This window comes from Phoca vitulina, unplaced genomic scaffold (genome assembly GCF_004348235.1).
Source record: "Phoca vitulina isolate PV1807 unplaced genomic scaffold, GSC_HSeal_1.0 scaffold5, whole genome shotgun sequence".
NCBI lineage: Eukaryota > Metazoa > Chordata > Mammalia > Carnivora > Phocidae > Phoca > Phoca vitulina.
In genome coordinates, this window is record NW_022589708.1 from 65,909,097 (window position 1) to 65,932,260 (window position 23,164).

At 38.6% G+C, this 23,164-nt stretch overlaps 1 protein-coding gene and 1 long non-coding RNA gene across 12 annotated transcripts in view; one reads left to right on the forward strand and one right to left on the reverse strand.

The window, feature by feature from the left end:
- Positions 1-23,164, reverse strand: part of NBEA (neurobeachin) — a 696,015-nt gene that overhangs the window by 107,945 nt on the left and 564,906 nt on the right. For all 11 annotated transcript variants that reach the window (XM_032403205.1, XM_032403204.1, XM_032403196.1 and 8 more), the window contains 2 exons: positions 6,846-6,963; positions 6,422-6,524 (listed from right to left, as the gene is read on the reverse strand). In XM_032403205.1, the coding sequence (XP_032259096.1) occupies positions 6,422-6,524; positions 6,846-6,963 (221 nt within the window). The remainder of the gene's footprint in view (positions 1-6,421; positions 6,525-6,845; positions 6,964-23,164) is intronic.
- Positions 15,137-17,713, forward strand: LOC116631728. Its single transcript, XR_004299248.1, has 2 exons — positions 15,137-16,464; positions 16,929-17,713. It is a non-coding gene; the product is annotated as an uncharacterized LOC116631728 (long non-coding RNA).

Consider the following 23,164-nt stretch of genomic DNA (forward strand, 5'->3'; position numbering starts at 1 on the left):
GGGGGAGTGGGAGAGGGAGAAGCAGGCTTCCCGCTGAGCAGGGAGCCCGATGCGGGGCTCGATCCCAGGACCCTGGGATCATGACCTGAGCCGAAGGCAGACACTGAACGACTGAGCCACCCAGGTGCCCCTACTGACTTTTAAAAATCAGTATTAACTAATACATTGGTTTAATATCAATCCATTTAAAGTAACTTATGGTTTATCCTTAGGGAAATTTAAAATACGTTTTAATTGTAGATATTAGCAATCTTCGAAAATTCTACTATAGAAAAGATACATTTAGTGACTCAGGATAAACCAATATGAAAACACCTATTTGTATAATATGGCTGCAAATGGGTATTTTACAAATCAACAAGAACAATAAACATAAAACTACACTGAAGATAAGTAAAGTAGCTTTAAAACAATAGAGCAAATCTTTTCCATGCTAATAAGCTAAGTAGGTATAGGTAGTCAGGTACCATCTTGCAAGCATTTGACTTAAACTTCATGTAATAATGGCGGCCACTGACCCCTCCACCCCTGCCCCCACACAGAGTGTGCGTCTGTGTACAGCTCTACCCACACCACACGTAGCCCTCTCATGATTTAAAAAAACAAGCTGGGAACTTTGAAAACATATGAATTCAGAAGAAGGGACATGGGAATAGCTGAAGGGAATAAAATCAGGACAATCTGTATACATGATGAACCTTTTGAGGTTCATTGTGTTCATCTAAGAAATAATGGAAGTGAGCTGTATTTTAAAAGTGTGATAAGGCTACTGAGTTTCTGGAATGATCATCACCTAAGACAAAGGTTCCTAACCTTTTTCAATACATGCTACCCTTAGTGTGTCAGGAATTTTTCATGTCGTCCCTAGGCCAAAAGAAATACCTAACAGTTCTGTTTAAGTAGTTAGAGCTAAATAACACGTAAGTCTGTTCGAAAATACTCCTAAACTGAAAGAAAAACAGTATTTTTACTTCATTCTTAAATAACCACGATTACTTACTAAAGGGATGTGTGCACCTGCTGGACACGGCCGAGCTCCTTAAGCCTCGGGAGTCACATCTGACCCCACCACCTACATCTGTTCCACACTGAGTTTCATGCAGCTCTTGTTTCTTATCATAGCAACTGCCCAAAACTAGTTCCACAAAGCTAAGACGTCACTGAAAAGAATGCAGTGCTATCTAATGTTGAAACGTAGAACTAACTTGAGCAATAGTCTGTGTGCTGGCAGATGTTGCTCTGTTTCCCTAAAAGGATGAATTGCCTTGCAGCAACCTGTGAGTTCACTGTGGCATCCCAGGGTTCCTTGACACTCAGTTTGGGAACTGCAAACTTAAGACTACTTCTGTTTCATTTCCAAATTTTTCTGTTCACATGGAATCTTAATAGGTACTGTTCTTGTACATAGAGCTAAAATATGTTTAGTTGAGGAAAAGGAGGGAGGGAGGAAGGATGGAAAGGAACTTGTTATCTCAAATTCAAATGTGAATTAAGAATTTCAGAATAATTAGGTGTAACTCAATGTTTAAAATATTGACATTTTTGAAGAACTTTCCTAGCAACATATATTTGAGTCGTACTGACTCCAAAGGAAGCATATGAGTCTAATGATTCACTTCAGTGCAATGGTAAATGGTACAGATGTTTCATACTTCAATTCACGGAACACTACATCAAAAACTAATGATGTAATGTATGGTGATTAACATAACATAATAAAATAAAACAAATGTTCTAGTACAATTCTAAAATTCAGTACATTCCTCAATTAATTTGTAATATGATTTTCACAGTGCTTCCAGATTTTGATCCATACTGGTACCAAGATTCAAAATCTTCCCAGCTATTTTATGTTATAAACTTTAGCCCTGACCCTGACATTGTCATGGCAACATGCTAGTCTCTGAATTATCAAGGAATTAATAAACTATGCTTAGTCCAATTTTCATTGTGCTATTATTATAATCATATGCCTGGTCTAATTTGCACAGTATTACCATTATAATCATATTTTCACTATTCTGACTAAAATTTTTACCTGCGGCATGCTCAGATAAGTCTGCTAAAAGCAATGTATATAATAAAATTTTGAATTCCTTTGTTGACATTTTGAACCCAAACAATTTAAGAAGAAAATTGCTGATCTGGAAATAATTCTGACCATCAAAAACACTCCCAGATCAAAAATCAAACAAATCCTACTAAGTATAAATAATGGAAATCATGGGAGAAAGTTACTAAATCACTCTTAGAGTATGTGATGGTGAAGAAAAATGTGGCCATGGGAAATGAATTGAGAAAAGCCGATTATAAGCAGGTCCAGGGAAAGGATAATTTTTTCCTGTTTACTGCTCTGTCTTTCCCACTAAAACTCATTGAGAGCAGGAACCTTGTTTTACTTACTGTTATATGCTTAGCATTTAGCAGTGCTTAGTATATAGTGGGGTCTTGGTAAGTACATACTACATGACTTGAATTACTGGTCACCCTAAAAGAAAAAAATGGCTGAAGAGAGAGGTGATGATAAAAAATTAAATAATTCAATCACATGAAGAAGAAAAAATGGGAAACAGTAAATCAATGGGGCTTTCTAAAATAACCCATAACCACTTTAGATATTAGAATGAGGATGGTTGGTATGTATTTGGGCTATAGTAGGATGCTTTTAGAAGTAGAGGATAAGGTGAAGACAAAATTGCCCTCTGAGAATGAAAACTATTAAGTACCATTAACAAAAGGTGACCATTTAAAATCACACAACCAGGTGTGTCCTTAGTAAGTGAAGAATCTGATTAAATCCAAAGTTAATTGATCGTACTATCTGAATAGAAAAATACATTAACCAAACACTGCTAATCAACATGGAATCTAGAATATGGGCATGTTTTTGCCAGTATTTTTCCATTACTGTGCAGGGGCAAGGTGTTGTTCTTATGACCAACGTGGGAAACCGTGACAGATGACACAGGATAGAAATTGAGAGTGAGCTATGATCTTGGGCAAGATAAGTTACTTGTCTAAATCAAAATTTTCTTCTCTGTAAAATGGAGTAAGAGTCACATTGTTTTAGGAATGTGGTTCTTTTAAGAATTAAGGGTGGAGAGCTCCATTTTGCCATGGGAGAACACAGGGAGAAAATGTCTATCTGTGAATCAGGAAGCAGGTTGTAGTCAGACCCCAAATTTGCTGGCATCTTGATCTTAGACTTCCTAGCCTCCAGAATCTCAAGAAATTAGTTTTTATTGTTTGTAAGCCAAAAATCAATCAATCAATCAATCAATCAATCAAGGAAATAATGCTTATAAACCAAAACAAAGTATAGTCCCTGGCACAGGGGACGTTCTCAGTAAATGACAGCTATGGATATTAATTAATTAAAGAGGCATTCATTAGGCTATGCTGGCTTAATGGATATATTCCTTTCGTTCTAAAAGGACAAAGCAACAATCTGATTTGTAATGTGATCTCTTTGGTGGGCTTGCCCAAGGAGTGGCTTAAATGATATGTGAAGTCAATTATTCCAGCAGTATACCTGCCTTTGAATTTGGTAAAATTTTTTTGTTTATAAATCTTATGGATTTAGCTTAGAGTAAGTTCCCTAGAGTTTGATAAACTCTGCTTAAACTGATAAAACCCAATGTCAAGAAAACAAAGCAGAGAATGAAGCCCTTGGTGATTCTACCACGATACTCTCAGCTGGAAGGCTTCCACTGGTAGGATCCAGACATTGTCCCTTCTCTTTTTTTTTTTTTTTAAAGACTTTATTTATTTATTTGAGAGAGAGAGGATGAGAGACAGAGAGCACGAGAGGGAAGAGGATCAGAGGGAGAAGCAGACCCCCCGCTGAGCAGGGAGCCCGATGTGGGACTCGATCCTGGGACTCCAGGATCATGACCTGAGCCGAAGGCAGTCGCTCAACCAACTGAGCCACCCAGGCGCCCTGTCCCTTCTCTTTGACAATTCTCTAAATATAACAGGAGCTTACAACTACCACATACACATGTGTTTATGGGAGCAGGTGCATAGATCTCTTTACCCACCCTCCTATGCACCTCCCTACTTATCTATATGTGTGTGTACGTGTTGCATATATTTGCATACTATGTATGCATGTGTTTATAGTTTACAAAATGTCTTCACTTTATGATCTCAAGACATTCATAAAACATCTCTTTTCAGAGATACTGTCTCCATTTTACAGCAGATGGAAGTGTCATTCCTCTTGCCCAATGTTCTTCATTCTTTCCACTAATATGTACTGAGTTCCTACTAAGTACCAGGCTCTGTTACTGTTACCCAGCCAGTAAGTGGCAGGTCTAAACCTAGATTCAGTGTTTCTCCTACCCCCATCTGCTGCTTCCAAGGCTATATATCACAGGAAATACATAAAACTGGACTTCTGAGAATATCATTAGGAAACTAAGAATGAGTTGAGCCTTTGGCGGGGGACAAAGGACCAGAGGGTTTTAAGACCGAATGGCTGTCTGGAGCAAGCAAACCCCAAACTATTAAACATCTATTTTGTTTCCAGTTTTTCTATCAAGAATGATAATCTTCCAACAGCCAAAGGGAGACCAAAGGTGGTTAAAAGGGAAATAATACTCCTAAGAGATAAAGGAGAGAGTACAAGAGCTTCTGGTTGTTTTAAATGCACCCAGGTCCAGACAAGTCCAAAAGCACTGAAGGAACTTATACACATCGTTGAGAAACCCCTATTGGTAATCTCTGAAGAATCATGATCACTGAGAAAGATGTCAGGAGGCAGAAGATCATTTTTTAAAAAAGGAAAAAGTGAAACCTATTTGTCAGTTCTTAATGTCAATTCCTGGAAAAATTCTTGCATTGACGATTAAACAGTTTGTAAGCACTTGGGAAAGGAAGCAGTGATTACATGAGTCAGCTTCGATTCGGTAAGAGCAAGTCTTGCAAAACTAACCTCATTTTCTTTTTTTTTGATAGATTAAATGCATTTTTCCTTTGACCTGTATTCTACAGAAGTACTTCTTCATTATCCACTAATGTCTTAATTTAATCTTGTCATTCTACTAGGAAATAGCCTGAGCATGTACATACATGTCAGTGAACTGGTCTTACACTGTAAGCTTAATACGAGAGCTGATGCACTGCGATGCAAGGGATCTCCAGCTGAGTAGCACCTAAAAGCACCTCGGCAGTTAGGCACTGTGCTAGGTGCTGTAGATGAAAAGACAAATAAGACACAGCCCCTGTCTTTTAAATGTCGGCAGCCTATTTAAGGGAAGATGGACAAAGATTAGTTTTTCTTTCCCTCCATGCAGGGCTCTGCAGTAATTCCCACAGACACAGTGGACCATGTAGAAGTTCCTGTTGTTTGTCTGTCCAAAGCTGGTTTCTTTCTTTCTTGCCACCAGGAAACCTATTTTGTTCAAGTAGGAGGTTGCAAGGAGTTCAGAGGTATAGTTTACCCTGAGTGTTACCCAGAGGATGATTGGCCTAAGCCAGTCAACTCACTCCGCTTTGGCAGTGATTGTTTTAAGGACAGGAAGGTGACCCCATTCAGGCTGAAGGGACCTGAGATAAAGACTGCGGGAGGCAGCTGACAAATATATTCTTTCCTAAAACATAGAAGCTTGATGAGAAATACTTTGTGTCTTTTTCCCACCTAATGCAGTTGGTGAAACTGTGGTGTCTGGAGCACTAGTAGTGATTTTGTGAACATGAGGTCAACTGAGGGTCCTGACACCATTGAACCTCTGAGCCAGTACTGGCAACTCCTTAATTTCAGACCTTTTATAAAATAAGACTCAAACAGCAAAACACCCTTTTGTTTAAGCCACTTTTGGACAGGTATTCAGTTACTTGGAGCCAAAAACTGACCAACTAAATTTAGTGATACACATATTACTGACTCTGTTATCTATTAGAACAGTATCTTTCAATAAAATAAGATTTCAAATGATATTTTAAAATAATAGGATGAAAGATTTAGGAAATGGTTAAAACCACATCATCATTCACGACTACTAATCTCAATAAATTCTAAGGGTTTTATCATTTTCATGAAGAAGCATCTATACATAGCATTTACAAAAACAACTTATATGTGACTAAAGAACAATTAATCACAAATATCATGAAGCTTTTGGCATGTTTTTTGTAAGATCTTAAGCAAAAATGTCTTAATTATATGCTAGCTATGATATGCAATCAACTTTTTTACTTCCTCATTTATATATGTGTTAAAGAAAACTATACACAAACTATTCTGTCATTCCTAAAATACCTGTTTCCATAACCTCTTTCCCTACAAATGGCTTGCAGAGAAAGAAAATTCCTTGGTTCTCAAAATAATTATAATGGTATAACCTTATTTATATTTCTGTCATATTGAGATTAAAATATGTTAACGAACCATAGATAATGTGTAATATGATATAATTACCTGGCTTGCGGCAAACCATAGCTGGTCCCTACTCCAACCCGAGGCAAACTATAGACAACTTTTTTTACTGTTGCTTGATCAGGGAAATTAAACATAACCGAGGCTGTGGTAAGAAGAAAAAACATGATTTAGAAAACCACAGGAGAGCTAACCCATCAATTTTAGAAATCATTTTCAAGTGCCTATCATGATTCATTTGTAAAGGTAATGAATCTTCATGGAAAATCAGCTTTCTGTAGAACTTTATCCATGAGAAATCTAGGATTAACATTTTCAAGCAAATTAATTTTCATTTTTATTTTTGTTTTCGTGAGGGCATATCAGAGAAATACAGCAGGGAAAAATGAAGACTGTATCACACCATGTAAATAAATAACATCCAAATATGAGTACATTTCCTTTCCAAATATTTAAGGGGCCTTACTTCGGTTTGCCATAAATACTTCCAAAGCAGTGTTTTGTAGAAGATAACGTCTTGAAAACACAGCTCGTATCTCGCTGAACATCCATTTTCCATGAAGTCCTTCAGTGTACGCAAGAACCTAAAATAAATAGTTCAAAGGGAAGTGTCAGTAAAATGTGTGTCTAAGACTTAGTCTGACAATATTTTAGACAGTGCTGTATAAAAGTCAATAAATTAGGGATTATCTTCCTGAATTCATGATAGATCACAACAGTCAATTATTTGATTCTGTATACTGTATTTGCAAAATTTCTACCTTTCTAAATTTTCTTAGTTGACTCATGAAGAAATGAGGTAGCAGAAAAATTGTATGTCCAAAGTGACCCTGTGACTTAAAACAGAAAATATAGTTTTTTGGTCTTGTATATAATTAGTTGGACAAGGTAACCTGACATATGCTGTTGGTCCTTTTCCAGCACTCCTTTTCTTCCTTCTTCCTTGCTTAACGGAAGCCCAGTTAGCCCCAGTGTCCATGTGGTCAACACCAGGCCGTGGATCAAGATTGGTCTAAGGTAGGGGTAGCAAATATTTTTGGTAAAAGGACAAATAGCAAATATTTTTAGACTTTAAAGGCAACATGGTCCCTATCACAGCTACTCATCTTTGCCATAATAGAGTGAAAGCAGTCAAAGACAATGCATGAATGAATGGGTGTGGCTGTGTTCCAATAAAACTTTATTTATAACAACAGGGGTGGCCTGAATTTGGTCCTGGGGCCAATGTGGCTGATCTACAGTCTAAGTCAATTATAGCAAAGGTATTCCTTGCTTTCTCAAATTCCCTTGAAACTAGGAGCGAGGACATTTGACCCAAAACTGGCCAAGAACAAAACCAGGGTCAGTTGGGGATGCCTCAGCTGATAAAATGAGGTATTCGTAGCCGGCACACTCCTTTTTCCTTCCTTCTTGGGTGGAGATGTAATGGCAGAAACCATAGCAGCAACTGTATAAACCATAAGAGGAAGGCCAAGGGAACTGCAGCGAGGCTGGCCTGAACACTGAGTTAGTGAAACGAGCTCAGCAACTATCATATCTGCACTTCTCGTTACATGATACAGGTAAGTCCATATTTGATAAAGGCATTGCAGGCACATCTGCAACAAATGCAGTCCCTCCCGATACACCAGCGTATACTCACAATACAAAACACATTTCTACTTGCATTACTACACTCTATATGATCTGCTACATTTGTATTTGCTTTGGTGAAATCAAAACTGGTTGAATTTTACATGCATGATGTTCCTTAAGCTTTGCAAACAAGTTATGAATTCCCTTTTTACATTTCTTTTCTCTAGGAAAAAAAATATGATCCTTCAGTCTCGTGTATTTTGAAAATTCCATTTTCTAACTCCTTAATTCAGTTTTTGTCTTTCCCTAGACGCTAGAAAGTTTTTGGAGGCAGTCAGACATCTATTTAAATCCTGAAACGTTTTGGAGCCAGTCAGACTCCTATTGAAATCTTGGCTCTGCTATGTAGCAGTTATAGGACCTTGGAAAAATTATTTAACTCCGTCTGATTTTCATCATCTGAAAAACAGTGATAATAATACTATTACTGGTTAGTCTAAGCAGAGACAATGAACCTTAAGTTCATGGCCTTAGTTATCATTTAAGTCCTGTTTATAAGTTTATATGTCTTTATTGTTGAGCATAAAGCGACAACTGTTGTTTTGACTTCTAAATGTAAAACTATACATTTCACAAAAGGGTTATAGTGACTTGCCACAATTTATATCAATAAATTCTTAGTTCGGTGCAATGTTCTCCAGACTTGCATTTCATAGACCAGTATAATTTGTTTTTAATGGAAAGAGTACTGATACAAGATTGATAACTTTTTTGTCAAGTAGGGAACATTTTGAGACAAATAAAACAGCCCAAACAACAAAAACAATCTTCCACGTGACCATTATTTCACTAAAAAATACAACTATTAAGGTCATTTGAAAACCCAAACAGTACAATGAGTATCATCTCAGAAAAAAGGAGAGATCTTTTCATGAAAGCTGTGTTGGTACCCTTCTGGGAAAGCCGTTGTGCTAGAAGGATGGAGAAAAAGAGACAGACAGACACACACACACGCACACGCATGCACTAGCCACACACCTCACTCACATGTTTACTTATTTTTCTCTTTGGGAATGATTCGATGCATATTTGGTCAAGTACTCCTTCCCATTATTTTACTTCCAGTAGGCTGGTAGTTCACAAACACACAGGCGTTAGTCTGACTCCTTAAGTGCTCCCTGTAAGACGGTCTCACCAGCTTTTCCAGCCCCAAGTCACCCTTAATTGCTTGTTCTGTGAAAATGCATCTGTACCCTTTATTTTTGCTTTGCTAACTATAGGCTGACGTTAAGCTTTGTCCGGAAAAGACACTGAAGAGACACTGCCGGCGGGAGGAAGGGGTTTTCCTTCCTGGTGCTGGCGGGCCCACTCAACAGCTTCCTGCACAACGGGCGGCTCCTCCAGGGCCCGGCCCCTCAGTGTGTGATGGCCAACAGCACCCAGTGACTCCAAGGTTTTTCTAGAACTTCCCTCTGCCCCAGGCAGTTTTGTAGCAGAGGGCCTCTGGTGAGAACCCCTCCCATGAACAGTTTCAAAGACTCCCTAGAGGGTAGATTTCTGGAAAGTTCTAGAGGACAGAGCTCCAGCAAGTACCTCCAGCAGAGCGCCAGAGTGCCTTCTCCACCCTTCAGTGAGCTACAGCCCAGCCTTCCCCAGTGAGGCCCGGGGGAGCCTCTTCCTTGGGTTCAGTGACAGCTCTAAGGGTCGAGGCTGCTCCTTTCCAACACTCCTCCTATAATCCTTAAGTTCTTTTTGTTTCTTACTCACCATTCCCTGTTGCTCTAATCTCCTGGTATAATTTATATTATAATTATTCATATTACACTTTCCCTGTTTAAGTTGCTATATGGTTTTTCTCTCCCGATGGGTCCAGACTGATAGACAAACTCAGTCAGTTCTCCCTCCAGCTGGGGCCACAAGGGGCCTCAGGGGCCCTTAGGAGCAAGAAAATAAGAAGCCCGAAATAATCAGAGGAACTCAGTAAAGCCTGGAGGCAAGGAGTAAGAGGAGAGAGAGAGAATAAAACTAAACGAAAATTATTTTGCAAGTAGCTAGTAAACAGCTCAGGCAGCAAATTCCAAAAGACAGATCCAAAGGTACAAAGCTATTTTGAGCAAGGGCAGTATCATCTGAGTAAGTGTACAGCCCTTACCAAAGGGGCTGTGGGAAGGAAAATTATTTATATACATAACTACTTACAACTTTATAAAAAAATCTTCCTAATTACTTTATAGTAACCTTTGTTATATTTAAGCTTTGAAATCCCTAACGACGGGTTGATAAAAGATAATGCTCTAAACTGGTCATAATTCCCTGCCAGGAAATCCACTAGAGCCTAGAGTCCTCTTCTTTTTTTATAAAAACCACATCTTGCTCTCCCTTCTTCTCATTCCCTTCAAAATTGCGTATGCAATAAAACTTTCCTAAAATATTTTATTTAAACATTTTTTATATCCCCTCTTGGGAGGTGCCTTTCCTGGCATCTAGTGTGTAGAATCACCAAAATTAATCTCTACTGTCTCTTCTATTGTATCACTTTATTTTAATTCTGTGCATGGAACTTATTTATTTTTTTGTTTCTTTTTTCCTCTGTCCTCCCCCTCTGAGGTGAGTATTATGAGAACAGGACCTTGTCTGTCCCATTTACTGCTCAAAACCCAGTGCCTACAACAGTGCCTGGTGCATATGTGCTCCATACACATTTGTTTGTTGAATAAATCACTAAGAGAAGTGGACAGAGATAATAAATATGGGGAAGGCTACAAGAAATCTTACAAGGGTTGGGCTTTTCTGACTCCTTGGCTGAACTGGAAAAAGCTTTCTAGTTTGGAGCCTCAGATGTCTCATGTTTACTATCTTAATGGTGGGGCCCACCAGACATCTCTCCTGACTTCAGATTGAATTAAGTCCCTAAAAAACGAAATAGGATAACTGGTTTCTCTTCTGTGGTAGTCTAATTTTCACCCTTGGGGAACTCTAGACTCGGTTATACCCCATCCTGAAAGATCACACCCCCTCACAGAAAGGAGTCCTTCATGCTAGAGGGGTTAGGAAAGGTCTTTAGGCTGCAGTATTTTGACTTTAGTTTATAGACTGACATCTCTCATTTAAAAAAATATGTACTGAGGTGTGTCACAGAATATCATTTGGCACCCCTCTTGAGCATCAATTTTATTTCTGGTAAGTAACTGAAAATCGTTTGTAATATATTCATACAGACAGGATGGAAAATAAAATGTAAACGATGAACTGCTGAGATAAAACGCTGGCATTTAGGTAAGTTTTGTGATTGCCATGGGCACCCTTAGATTACACCACAATCTCCTTTACTCTCCCCTGCTCGTGGGCAATGAGAAAGCCCTCACACTCAGTGGAGGGTACCCCAGTACCACTTTACGACACATGCTGGGCAGTACGTGGAGGCCGCAGTAGAAGGTTCTGGGACTGGAGGCAGAATGACCCGTTAGGATACTACTTCAGGCAAGTGATGAGGGGTTTAATCAATTTTACATATTTCAGAAATGTAAAAAAATATCATTTATAGTTGGTTAAATATTGAGTTGATGGCACGTTTCTATAAAATCTGGGCCTCAAGCCCAGGTCTGAAATATGACCTGATACTATAAAACTGACTGTATTTTATTTATACTTTTACTAGTTACATTATGTTCCATAAGTTTCAGCACCTACCATAATAACTCTTGAAGTTTGTTTTTCATCACAGCCCCCGATGTTTTCCTATACCATGGATGTACTTTCATCTATGTTTGAGGTTTGTGGCTTTTGTTTTCTTTCCTTAGTCAACCTTCCTATATCATCTGGTCTGTCCCTGCCTGCTTCTCCGAATTATTTAATATACTATGAAATCTAATCAACAGACACTAACTACCCCAATTCAGTTTTGTTTTCTGCAAATCAAATAAATGTAATTTTTAGGACATCATATAGGTCATAAACAAGAATATGAGAGCATCTTGATCCCAAATCTTAGGGAACTTTGTGGTTTTCTTAACTGACCACTGAACTATTTTGAGCCACCTGCTCACCATCCAAAAGAAGTGAAGGGAGAAAGACTTCATGCTGGCCTCGTACCCCGAGGTCTGCTCTTCTCACTTACGAGCTGAGGCACTCAGGAAGCATATAAAACAAATGCAATAGAGACCCCTTGTAAGCCACCTCATCCAAATGTGTGCTTAACACAGATTATTTGATGATCCTGTTGAAGAAAAATCGGGTTGCTGTGCACTCATGTGTATCAGACATGTATATGTTGTCAGAAACATGTATAGGGCTGTCAAATCAGTTTTACCTTTTTTTTCCCCCAATGTAAGGCAGCGAATATTGTGCAACCTAAAAAAGTACTTGTTTAGTGATATCTTCGCTGATCTCAAATCATCAAACGCATCTGTTCGAACAAGTATTATAAATACTTTCTTTTTTGTATATGAAAGATCAGAATTTTGCTGCAGGTTATATTTTCTGTTAAGAATTGATGAAAACGTTGCGGGAGGCTGGATAGACATGCCCTTTTCAGTGTTCATGAGGTCGTCATTTCTACCCGACTGGTGCTTGCAGCTTAATTAAAGGGGTTTAGTACAATGTAAAGTTACAAGTCCCCATTACTTTAATAATTCCATATACATGTTCAATGATTGGGATATAACAAATATATTCAAGATGGAATTGTTCAAAAGTAATTTCAGGTTTACATTCATACGTGATGGTGCATGTTCATTTCCCATCTGCCAGCTGAATGGAGAGAATTCTAAGGCCTGGAAGGAAAGCCGAACCACAAGATGGAGGAAGCTTGGCTTCTACAGTGACCGCGTGCAAGATCATCTCTGACTGCTAACGGTTGTGGGGGCACATGGCGTGAGGATGTAGGGAGCGGCAGAGACAGCGAGACGTCTGACACGCTCCCCTCTGTTCCCGCCACAGTGTCTTGGTGACGCTATTTCCTCACTAAAGGCATGGAGAAATATGAGATATAAGAAATAATTAGACATGCATGGAAGGACTGACAGAGAAACACAACAGAATAGCCTCTTCTAAATGGGCAAGGCAGTAACTTTCCAAGAGATAAGTTAGGTACATATAATTTAACAGAATAAATGTCCAGATCCTCAACTTTTTTTTTTTTTAGTTTTATTTATTTATTTGAGAGAGAGCAAAAGCGGGGGTAGGGAGAAGGAGAAGCAAACTCCCTGCTGAGCAGGGAGCGTGATGCAGGGCTCAGGCGCAGGGCTCCATCCCAGGACCCTGGGATCATGACCTGAGTCGAAGGCAGACACTTAACCCACTGAGCCACCCAGGCGTCCCCAGATTCTCAACTTCTTAAAATCTATCTGGCTAACACTGAACCTATGAGGGAAATACAGGTTATCTTTCTCCTATCGTTTTCCCATTGCCCTTTTCCTATTAAAAAAAAAAAATGTTGCGGAGGAGGCTCTCTATAGTGTATTGCCTGGGGTGTAAGATCTGCTGAGAGGGTAGGAGCCTCGAATCAGGGACAAGTCAAAATACTGACAGAGATGTTGAAAAGCAGATGTCCTCAATGACTAGATTTAAAAAAAAGTCCTTTTACAAATCACATGATTTCTCAATTCACTTTCAAAGAGTGAAGTTGGATCTAATTGAGCTGACAATGGAGAGAGAATTAAAAATAATTTTTGATTATAGATCAGTGAGTGATTTTTAGCGTACAACTTAAGAAGTGGTACAAAAAGGGCGCCTGGGTGGCTCAGTCCTTAAGCATCTGCCTTCGGCTCAGGTCTGGGTCCCAGGTCCTGGGATTGGGTCCTGCATTAGGCTCCCTGCTCTGTGGGAAGACTGCTTCTCCCTCCCCCACTCCCCCTACTTGTGTTCCCTCTCTCCCTGTGTCTCTCTCTGTCAAATAAATAATAAAAAAAAAAAGTGGTACAAGAAATTATAATACTACTATAACAAAACTTCAATATCCTATTGATTTATGTGAACAAGATTTTTCAACATATCTACAAAAAAGAAAGCTGGGAGGAGCTGTAATACTGCTACTTGCATTGTCCTAGCGATATTCATATGTGGATATATTAACCATTCATCCCATTCAGAGATGAATTTCCAATAGCATTTTATTTTTTGTGTTTAATAATTATTTTTCGAAGTTCATAATATATCTATGTTCTTGTATGATTGTAAGCTGATGTCACTTATAATAATTTATTCCAGAATAAAAGTGTTAAATATTTAGAATTTTATGGTCTTAGGAATTTAAAAAATTAAAACTTTAATTCATAAATGTATGTACTTTTTGCAGATTAGTATAATATAGTGAGCAATAAAAGACTTTCAAGAATAAGATATCTTAGATAAATTTTGGAGAGGGAGTCAAATGGAAATAGGAGTTCAAAAAGAAAGAGAAATTTTACATAAAATGTCTATTTGAAAAAAGATGATTTGTATATTTTAACCGACTGAGCCACCCAGGCGCCCTTTATTATCCGGGTATTTTAAAATGGGTGATGACAGTAATCAAATCACTATTCTATTGGATATATTTGATTCTATTGAATCCATCTGAAAAGTGACTGTGTGAACCAGACTAACCATCTTGGAGAAAATCCCCCAGGATGACCATTCTGTGACCTGAAACCTTCCTGAGCACAGCCCCCCACCCACATTCTTTCCTTTTGTTTAACCACACCCTTATGTACACTCTCCGGGGCATAACATTCTTGATCTGCACTGGAGATATGACTATGACACACACACACCTATTCTTAAACATTCTCCTCCTGGGTGGTCCCTCACCAAGTACTCCCAGCCTCTAGGGCTATAAAGACAGGTCTTAAAGGGCTGTGGGGTTGCAGGAGACCTACTCCTCTTGCAGCTGCTCAGGACACTCTCTACAAGTCTCCTCAATAAGCCATTTCTCATGAAGCTGGACTTGTTGGCCTTTTTCTTCAGTCTTATGGCTTCTTTAGCCTTTGAAGTCACTTAGCATCTATATCCCTTTCACGGAACAGTGATACAACAATTTTACTTTAAAAGATCAATATTTGGAACATGTGGGATATTATATCTTTTAAAAATGTTTGAACTTATGACAAAATTTAGATGTAAACTTAAACATGTGCAGGGCAGTTTTTTATATTTAAGTGTAGTTGACATACAATATTAGGTGGTATATAGTTTTATGAAATTTTTTTTACAAAATAGGTAAGAAAAAAAAAGTTAGGGGACAGTTGCAATAGACCAGTAAAGAATAAAGAAATCTTCAAATAGCTGATGGAACAGTCTCACTTTAGCCTCTTGTCCAACTAATAATGAAGACAATCATCAAAATAAAATCGTCAAGGGCAGGCACCATGATCAATAAAATCAAATACAGACTAAAACATTGATCATGGAATCAAATCTTTTTGTAATTTTTTTCCTGATGAAAAGAAATAAGTTGGTAATAAAAAATTGAAAATGGGGCAAACTGTAAAAGTCTTAACTGCGAAGTAAACAAGAATGCTGAAGAAATTAAGCTGCCAAAATGAGGGATTACAGAAAATATATTCTCAATGAAAATGAAACAATAGATACTATTACTGCTATACTTCTGAGGTTAAATATTCATAAAAACAGCTATTATCAGTAATATGGATTAAAACTGTAGGACTGCCACATCCTCCAACTGGGGGAAATTTAGGCAGCCCATCCACAGAGAGCTCTTTATTTAATAACCTTGCTTTCTGCTCTAACTCATCAATGTACATATCTGTTTATCCTAGATTTAAAGTCACCCTAGGGTCTGCCTCTCTTACTCACTAGCTGTGAGACCTCAGGTAAGCTCATTACTTTTCAATTCTTCACTCATCTTAAGATTTGGGGGAAATTAAAAAAAAAAAAAAAAAGATTTGGGGGAAATAATAATACCTCACCACACAGGGTGATTGTGACGATTGAATGGAATAACTCTTTTTAAAAATGCTTAGTACAGTGCCCGGCACACAGGAAATGCTAAACAAATGATAACTTATAATTATTGCCCATCAGATGCAGACACACATTGACACACAGAGCCGCACAACATTGCCAGTAAGGCAGGAGAAAAGCTGGAGCCCAGCGAAGAAGCTTTTACTGAGCTAACAGTCACAGCTATTGTTTCCTTAGTGGCAGCTGGTATTCTAGAAATTCTCCCAAATCGCAGTGCTAAGCTCTAACGAGAAAGCCCGGCTGTTCAGGACATGAGGCTACCACTGTCAGTAGCGACAGTTCTGAGAAGGCTTCTTCCTACCCTCTCTTCCTGTCTATCGGTGAGGAGGCCAGCTCTTTTCTACCAAGCCTGTCCTCACGATGTGCCAATTTTATGTACTTTCAGTGACTTTCATTTAGCAAAGATTTATCGATTGGCCTCTATGAGCTGATGGCGAGCAAGAGGGGCAGACTCCTTCACCTCACGTAGTTCACGGTCTGCTGGAGAATCACAAACGGTGGGGAGAGGGGGAAAGAAGAGGGTCTCGAGCAGAAGGAACAACACACATGTAAGTATAGTGCTTTGGGGAATGGGTCCAGGCTGTCTGGAACATAGATTGTAAAGAGCAGAAACATGAAAAACAGAATTAGAATAATGAGCGGTGGGTAGGGAACCAGGACATGGGGAAATACTATGCAATTCATGTTAGCGTTGAACTTGCAGTCTGAGAGAAACAGAGAGCCCCTGTGTTAAACAAAGAGCTGAGATGATCAAATTTGATTTTGCACTTGAAATCGCTGCTGTGGCTACAGGGTAGATGTGGTCCCAATAATCTATGCGAATGCTATTTTATAGTCATTAGTAGAAAACCACAAACTCTTTCAAAAAGGGTATGTTTGTACCTCCCCAACAGTATTTCATACCATGGCAAATACTTTTAAATTTCCTTATTTTATTACATACATCCCGTAAACAGTTGGAGACTTCTTGAGGGTAGAGACTAGGTTGTATTCTATTTTGTATTCCTTACAGAACCTGCTCATGGAAGGAACTCAATCAATTTTTGTTGAAGAAAATATTGAAAATTTAATTTACAAACGAACTTTGAGTTGCAGCTGGAGTCCTCTGGGCCTACTTCATCTTCAAATGCACACTTTCAAAATTATGGTAAAATTCTCAAAATTAAAAAGTGATATTGGCAAAGTTGCTTCATTTTTGTCCTACTCATGAATGTCCCCATGTGTGACTATTATATATTTGGCTGTGTTTTCTCATTTTCTCAAATTTGGCAAACTCTAAAATCTTGTATTTGTCCCTCTGCTGTTATTTACCAAAGGGGAGGAACGGGGTAGGGGGAGGGAGAACTCTGTACTGTTGGAAAGAAGCTTATTTCTGGTTTCTAGAATTTACTTTCATTTACATACTGGATATGTTAACTTCCCCTGTATTATTCTGCATGGTGGGAAGTTTTAAACTAGTTATATATATATACATCTCCTATTTTTAGCTTTATTTTCTTCTATGTGAGATCATTTGGGTTTCTGGATTACAGGTTTCTCTTTGAACCTTTTTGGTAATAGGGTCTGATTTGTGGATACTATTAATCATCAGCACAAACTGTTTTCCCTTTTTGCAAATATTTCATAGACAAGTTCTAGGTGCAGTCAGAAATACAGGATTAGATGGGGCATTTGCAGTAATTGTTGCAATGGTGAAATCATTCTTAACTTGTAGAGTAGACATAAAGGAGAATTGCTTTTGACTAGAGATCTAATTAGGCTATGAGAGAAATCTTTTAACAAATTAAAAGATTTTTATTTTTAAAAATTTTTTATCATAATATAGTTTATATATATAAATCACATATACTTATGGTACACAGTAAGTATTTAATAAGCGTTAACTACTATTGTTAATAGTAGTAAAAAATCCCATATTTAGCCACAATGTGCATTATGCCTAGCTCTTAAATCCTAGCCATCCTGAACACTTTCCAGCTCCCACGTGTACCACGTTCTGTCATGCGTCTGTGTCCTTGTACATGCCGTTCCTTCTGATTAGCTCCTGTCAATGACGAGCTAGCAGAGCCTGCTGCTCTCTCAGAGAACCCCGTACCCACCCGTGACACTTACCAGACCGTTACTACAATCGTTGGTTTACTTATTGGTGTCTCTTGCTAACCTGTGAGGTTAGCTCACTGAGGGCAAAAAGTCTCAGTGCATCTCCGCATTTTTCATACTTAGCACAGAGCCCAGCACACAGCAGTAATTTAACAGTAGTAATTACTTATAAATGCCTTTGTTGATTGATGTTTAGTGATACACATGTGCAGGAAAGTTACAATTTTATGGTCTACATTAATTAAAAAGCAGCCATTTAAGATAGTCCAGAGTTGATTCCCAATTCATTATGTATTGGACGGGACATGGAAGGTGCCCCCTCCTGAAAAGTTCCTTTTTAACCATGTTAATTACTTATGACCCCAAAAACTCTGGCCATGGTGGACTGACCTAGGAGGGACACCTAACATAAAAGTAGTTATCTCAGTAGGATAGACACAGCTGGTGGTTGTGAGAATCCCGTCTGTCATCAGAATCACGCTATCAAGAACGATGACTCGCTGACACCATTAGATAATCTCTTTGATGATGTGAATGTGAGCTATCCAGAGACAACTCTTAACAGGGAGGTGGGAAGAAGCCAAAAGACAGAGAAGGCCGTCAGTCACCAGAAATCACAAGCAGCAGGAATTCTGAGGAAGCAGAAGCCAAGACCAAAAGAGATGGGTCTAGTGGTCGATGTAACTATCCCTTGCACCAGACACATCTGGTACCACTTTGTTCTCTTGGCCCCACCTCCACCAGTCTTCCCTCAGTCTCTTATCCATACCATGTTGTTTCCTGTCACAGAGCCAATGCACATATTCACATATTCTTCCTTCTCTGGAAATATCTTCCCTCCTCGATTTGCCTACTTCATTTCTACTCATCCTTGAGCTTTCTTTACTTTCTGTTTTCTCAACTGACCTCTCTTGCTAGGTTAACCTCTCTCCCCCCTCCCCGATCACACACTCATAGCACCATATATGAGAGAAGTTCTCTTTACAGCACTTACCACAAATTTTGCAAATTTATTATATATTTTATTAATGTAATCTCCTCCACTCTTTGACCATTTGTTTCTGCCCATTACTGTATCTCTACTGCTTGGCGCATTGCCTGTTACATTGTCGAAACTCAATAAATAACCTGTCGAATGATTGAGTTAAAGGTCTATTTCGAGTCAGTTAGTCTGTAGGAGCAACAATATAAATAAAAATGGAGAGTAATTGGTGCTGTAATGTTAATGGATGTCTAATGGTTGAAGGGACATTAAAAAACTGGGTCACGGAACTTGGATGAAATTCCAGTTTCTCAGAAGGCCTGATGAGAATTTCCCATTTGAACATTACCATGCTTTCCTACAATAAACTCTGTAGTGCACACTATTGCTTCCCCACTCAGAATCTACTCCTACTTCCCCCCATCCTCCGCTTTCCTGATTAACAGAACCCTGATTGTGCTCAGTTACTGACTTCTCTTCCATGCACTTCTGAGTCGGGACACACTGACCCCAGGCCAGTCCCAGGGGTAGATCAAGTTTGTAAAACTGTCCCCATACTTAAGAGGAAACCAATGGAAGAGGCACGCTCTCCTTCCTGTGAACATTCCTGGGCTTACGCTGATTTGGGGAAATGTTCAAGCCACACTGTTATCCATGTGAGAATGAGGACAAACCAAGGATGACAGAATGGAGATGGGGAATGAGCCTGGGTTCTTGAAAACATTTACAAGTAGCTGAATCAATCAACCCTGGAGACCAGTATAATTCAGGACTTACTATTTTATGATGCATACACATATACATCCATCCATACATATAAAACGATTTGAATTAGGGTATGTATTACTTGCAGCTGAAAGTTTTCTGATACAAACTCATATTGCCTGATGTAAACTTCATGTCTGTTTTATCTGAAGAAGGAAAAAGCCTAATACCCCCCCCACACACAATAGAAATTCTGTACTGTCTGCTCAAGTGTCTGTAAACCCAAACAGTTCCAAGAAGTATACTAAAATTTTTAAAAATATGCAAAAACAGTTCCATACTTTCTATATGTTCTAGAATAGCTTTCCTTCCTTGTCTGCCTGATAAAGTCCTACTTTATATTAAAAGCTGACTGCTCAAAAAATATTTCCTCAAAAGACATTTAATAAACTTCTATCATGTATTTGTCAGGTAGGTACCAGGCTTATCGGGGACAGGAAAGATAATATGAATATGAATTATTTTTCAAGTTTTAAAGACTTATTTTTCAGTGATAATTAGCAACTGAAAGCTATTTTCATAAAATACCAGTACAGTTTGTAAGTATGTTTTCCCTTGAAAACCTGAGTACTCTTGGGCACTCACAGGTGCATCCTCAGGGTTGAGAATTTGTTTTTCTTTTTCAAAGCTGACGCTCTTCTAGAATCACGATCTCCAAAGAGCAGCTATAGAATGAAGCCCAGTCTTGACGTAGGGCATCTGCATTTGGGAAGTCCCTGTTGGGGTTTATTTTCATGTGTATCTGCCCACCACAGTATTAGTGTTATCCCTGACACATTTCCTCACACGACAAGTACGTACCAAAAAGTATGTAGTTTATTAGCACTTAGCCTGGTGGACTATGATCATTTTTTAATAAATCTGTATGCCAGACTGGAGTAGAAAGAACTTGGATTTTAGAGGATGACAGAAAGACTGAAGTCTGACGTAACCACTTCAGAGTTGTGTTAACTTGAGAACGTTCCTTAACGTAACTGAAACAGAGTTTCCACTCACATAAAATAAGAAGGATCGTAACCACTTTACTGGGTTGTTGTATTAAGTGAAATAACATATAAAGTGTCTAGTGGAGAGGTCGGTACAAAGGTAGTACCACATAAATGTGCTGAACAAATAAACTTCCAATCCTTCCCCACCAGGACCTTCGTGAAACTCTCAGTCGGGAATGAGGAGAGCTAGTCCCTGCTGTGGTCTTGGCCCGGGTCCTTCTCCAGTGTCTATTATTCTCTGATTCGAACTCTGCTTCTGCATCGCACAGTGGTTCAACTAAATCTGGCTATTTCCAAGGACTGGTTCTAATATACCACTTACTGGATGGCTTTGAGTGTTCTATGTTTGAAGTTTACTCTTTTAAAAACAAAATTCTTACTGCTTCAGCTAGGGACATTTCAGCATCTGAATTTCGTGTGGTATTTTTACTCCTACTCTCAGTTTTCTATATTACAGGATAATTAACAGCTCTTCAAGAAATGCAACTCAATTTAAATGTAAACAGCTCAGTAAACACCTCTTGTTTGTACATGAATGTCTTTTACACAAATATTTGTAATTGGGGGGTAATAATAGGTTTTAGAGACCTCCCAACTTTTATAGGCAATGAAAATTGTACTTCTAGTGTTGGGTATCCCCCCAAAGTCTCTTCTTCATTACCATAATGCTCCAAGACTATATTTGTTTCTTCTGTTTACTTCATATTCCTTGGTTGTAAAGCTATTTGCAGCACAATACTATTTTGCTGAGAATTTGCCATTTATGTGTTTCATTTGAACATTATGAGTGGGTCCTCCATCCCCAAGCAAGGCTGTTAGCATCACATATCACTTGTTTATCAAAGAACAATTTAATCAGCACCTACTAGGTTCCCAATGCTGTGCTACATGATGGAAGTACATTAGTGAACAAGAAAAAGATGGTCCCTCTTTTTTTCCCCCCTCCTTTTACACAGCTCATACTATCTCTTTGTAGAAAGCCTTGATAATTGATTAATACAATTTGATTTGGCTGGGTTGCTAAAAAAAACCCCATAAAATAGGTTACTGTACTTAACAGGTGTCTCCAGTATAAGTACCAGAGGTGACCTTGCTATAGGCAAGAGGCTGTCCAGAGCATTTACTGCAGAAAGGATTCACGGAGACATTGATTTTAAACTTAGCTCTCATTAAAAGGTCGTTCTAACGATGACTGTGATGCCACTAAGACCAGTGAAAGGAGCCCAGGTAGAGCATTAAATCTGCATTTTAGAAAGACTGTTCTAGAAGTGGTGAGAAAGATCTGGAAGGATGCTAGACGGGAAACCTGAACTCTGCCACTAGGAAGTAGCAGTTGCCGAAGAGAGGAAGAGGAAGGGAAAGATAGTAAACGTATTTATGAGGCAGAATTAGGAAGACCTGTGTGTTTTTGTTTTGTTTAATGCGGACATAAAGAAATGAAAGGAATTAAAGCTTTGCAAGAGTTTCTGGCTCCAGTGACTGGGTGGATGGTGCTCTCCACCACATTCTAGGTTTAGGGTTACTGGCAGATGATGAGCATCGTGAAAAAGGTAAGAGGTTCGGTTCAGATTCTAGATAACGCAACCACTATGCTCATCATCACTCATACAAGCATGAACTTGTGCAAATAAACTGTGTTAACAAAAACAGTCAACCTATCTACACTTGACTATTTTAAAGAAATGATAGGCAGTGAATACATATAAATAAAAATATCTAATTTTTATTAAAGTTTTGCTCTCCACTAATAGTATAAGCAAACCTAATAATATTATTTTCCCCAGATATAGAGGTTATTTAGAAGTCTCAGTCTCAACCCCATATCAACACTGAATGTTTTCCCTGGTACTTAGCATTTTGTGTGGCGCACAGCAAGTGTGTATAGCTCCGTGGAACTCCACTGTATGTTTCTCCAATATTCATGTCTCAGTAAATAAATGACACTGTAAACCAGAGACATCCACATGGCAAACTAATTTACAAAGAAGGTGGTCCTAGGGATATAGAATTCCATATAGTAAATATACCAAGATGTATTGATATATTTAGCTAATAATATTTTATTTTGTTTTAATTTATTTTTTTATTAAAAGATTTTATTTATTTATTTGAGAGAGAGAGAGCACAAGTGGGGGAGGGCAGAGGGAGAGGGAGAAGCAGACACCCCGCCGAGCAGGGAGCCTGATGTGGGGCTCCACCCCAGGATCCTGAGATCATGACCTGAGCTGAAGGCAGACGTTTAACCAACTGAGCCACCCAGGTGCCCCTAATTATATTATATTTTAAATAATGTCAGGCAGTTCACAACTTTTGTTTTTATGCCACAGCAGAAAAATTCTTATTGGGTAGGTAGGGAAATAAAAGATTCTGACCCTTATAACTAATGCCACTAAAATGTGGGAGGGCATTCCA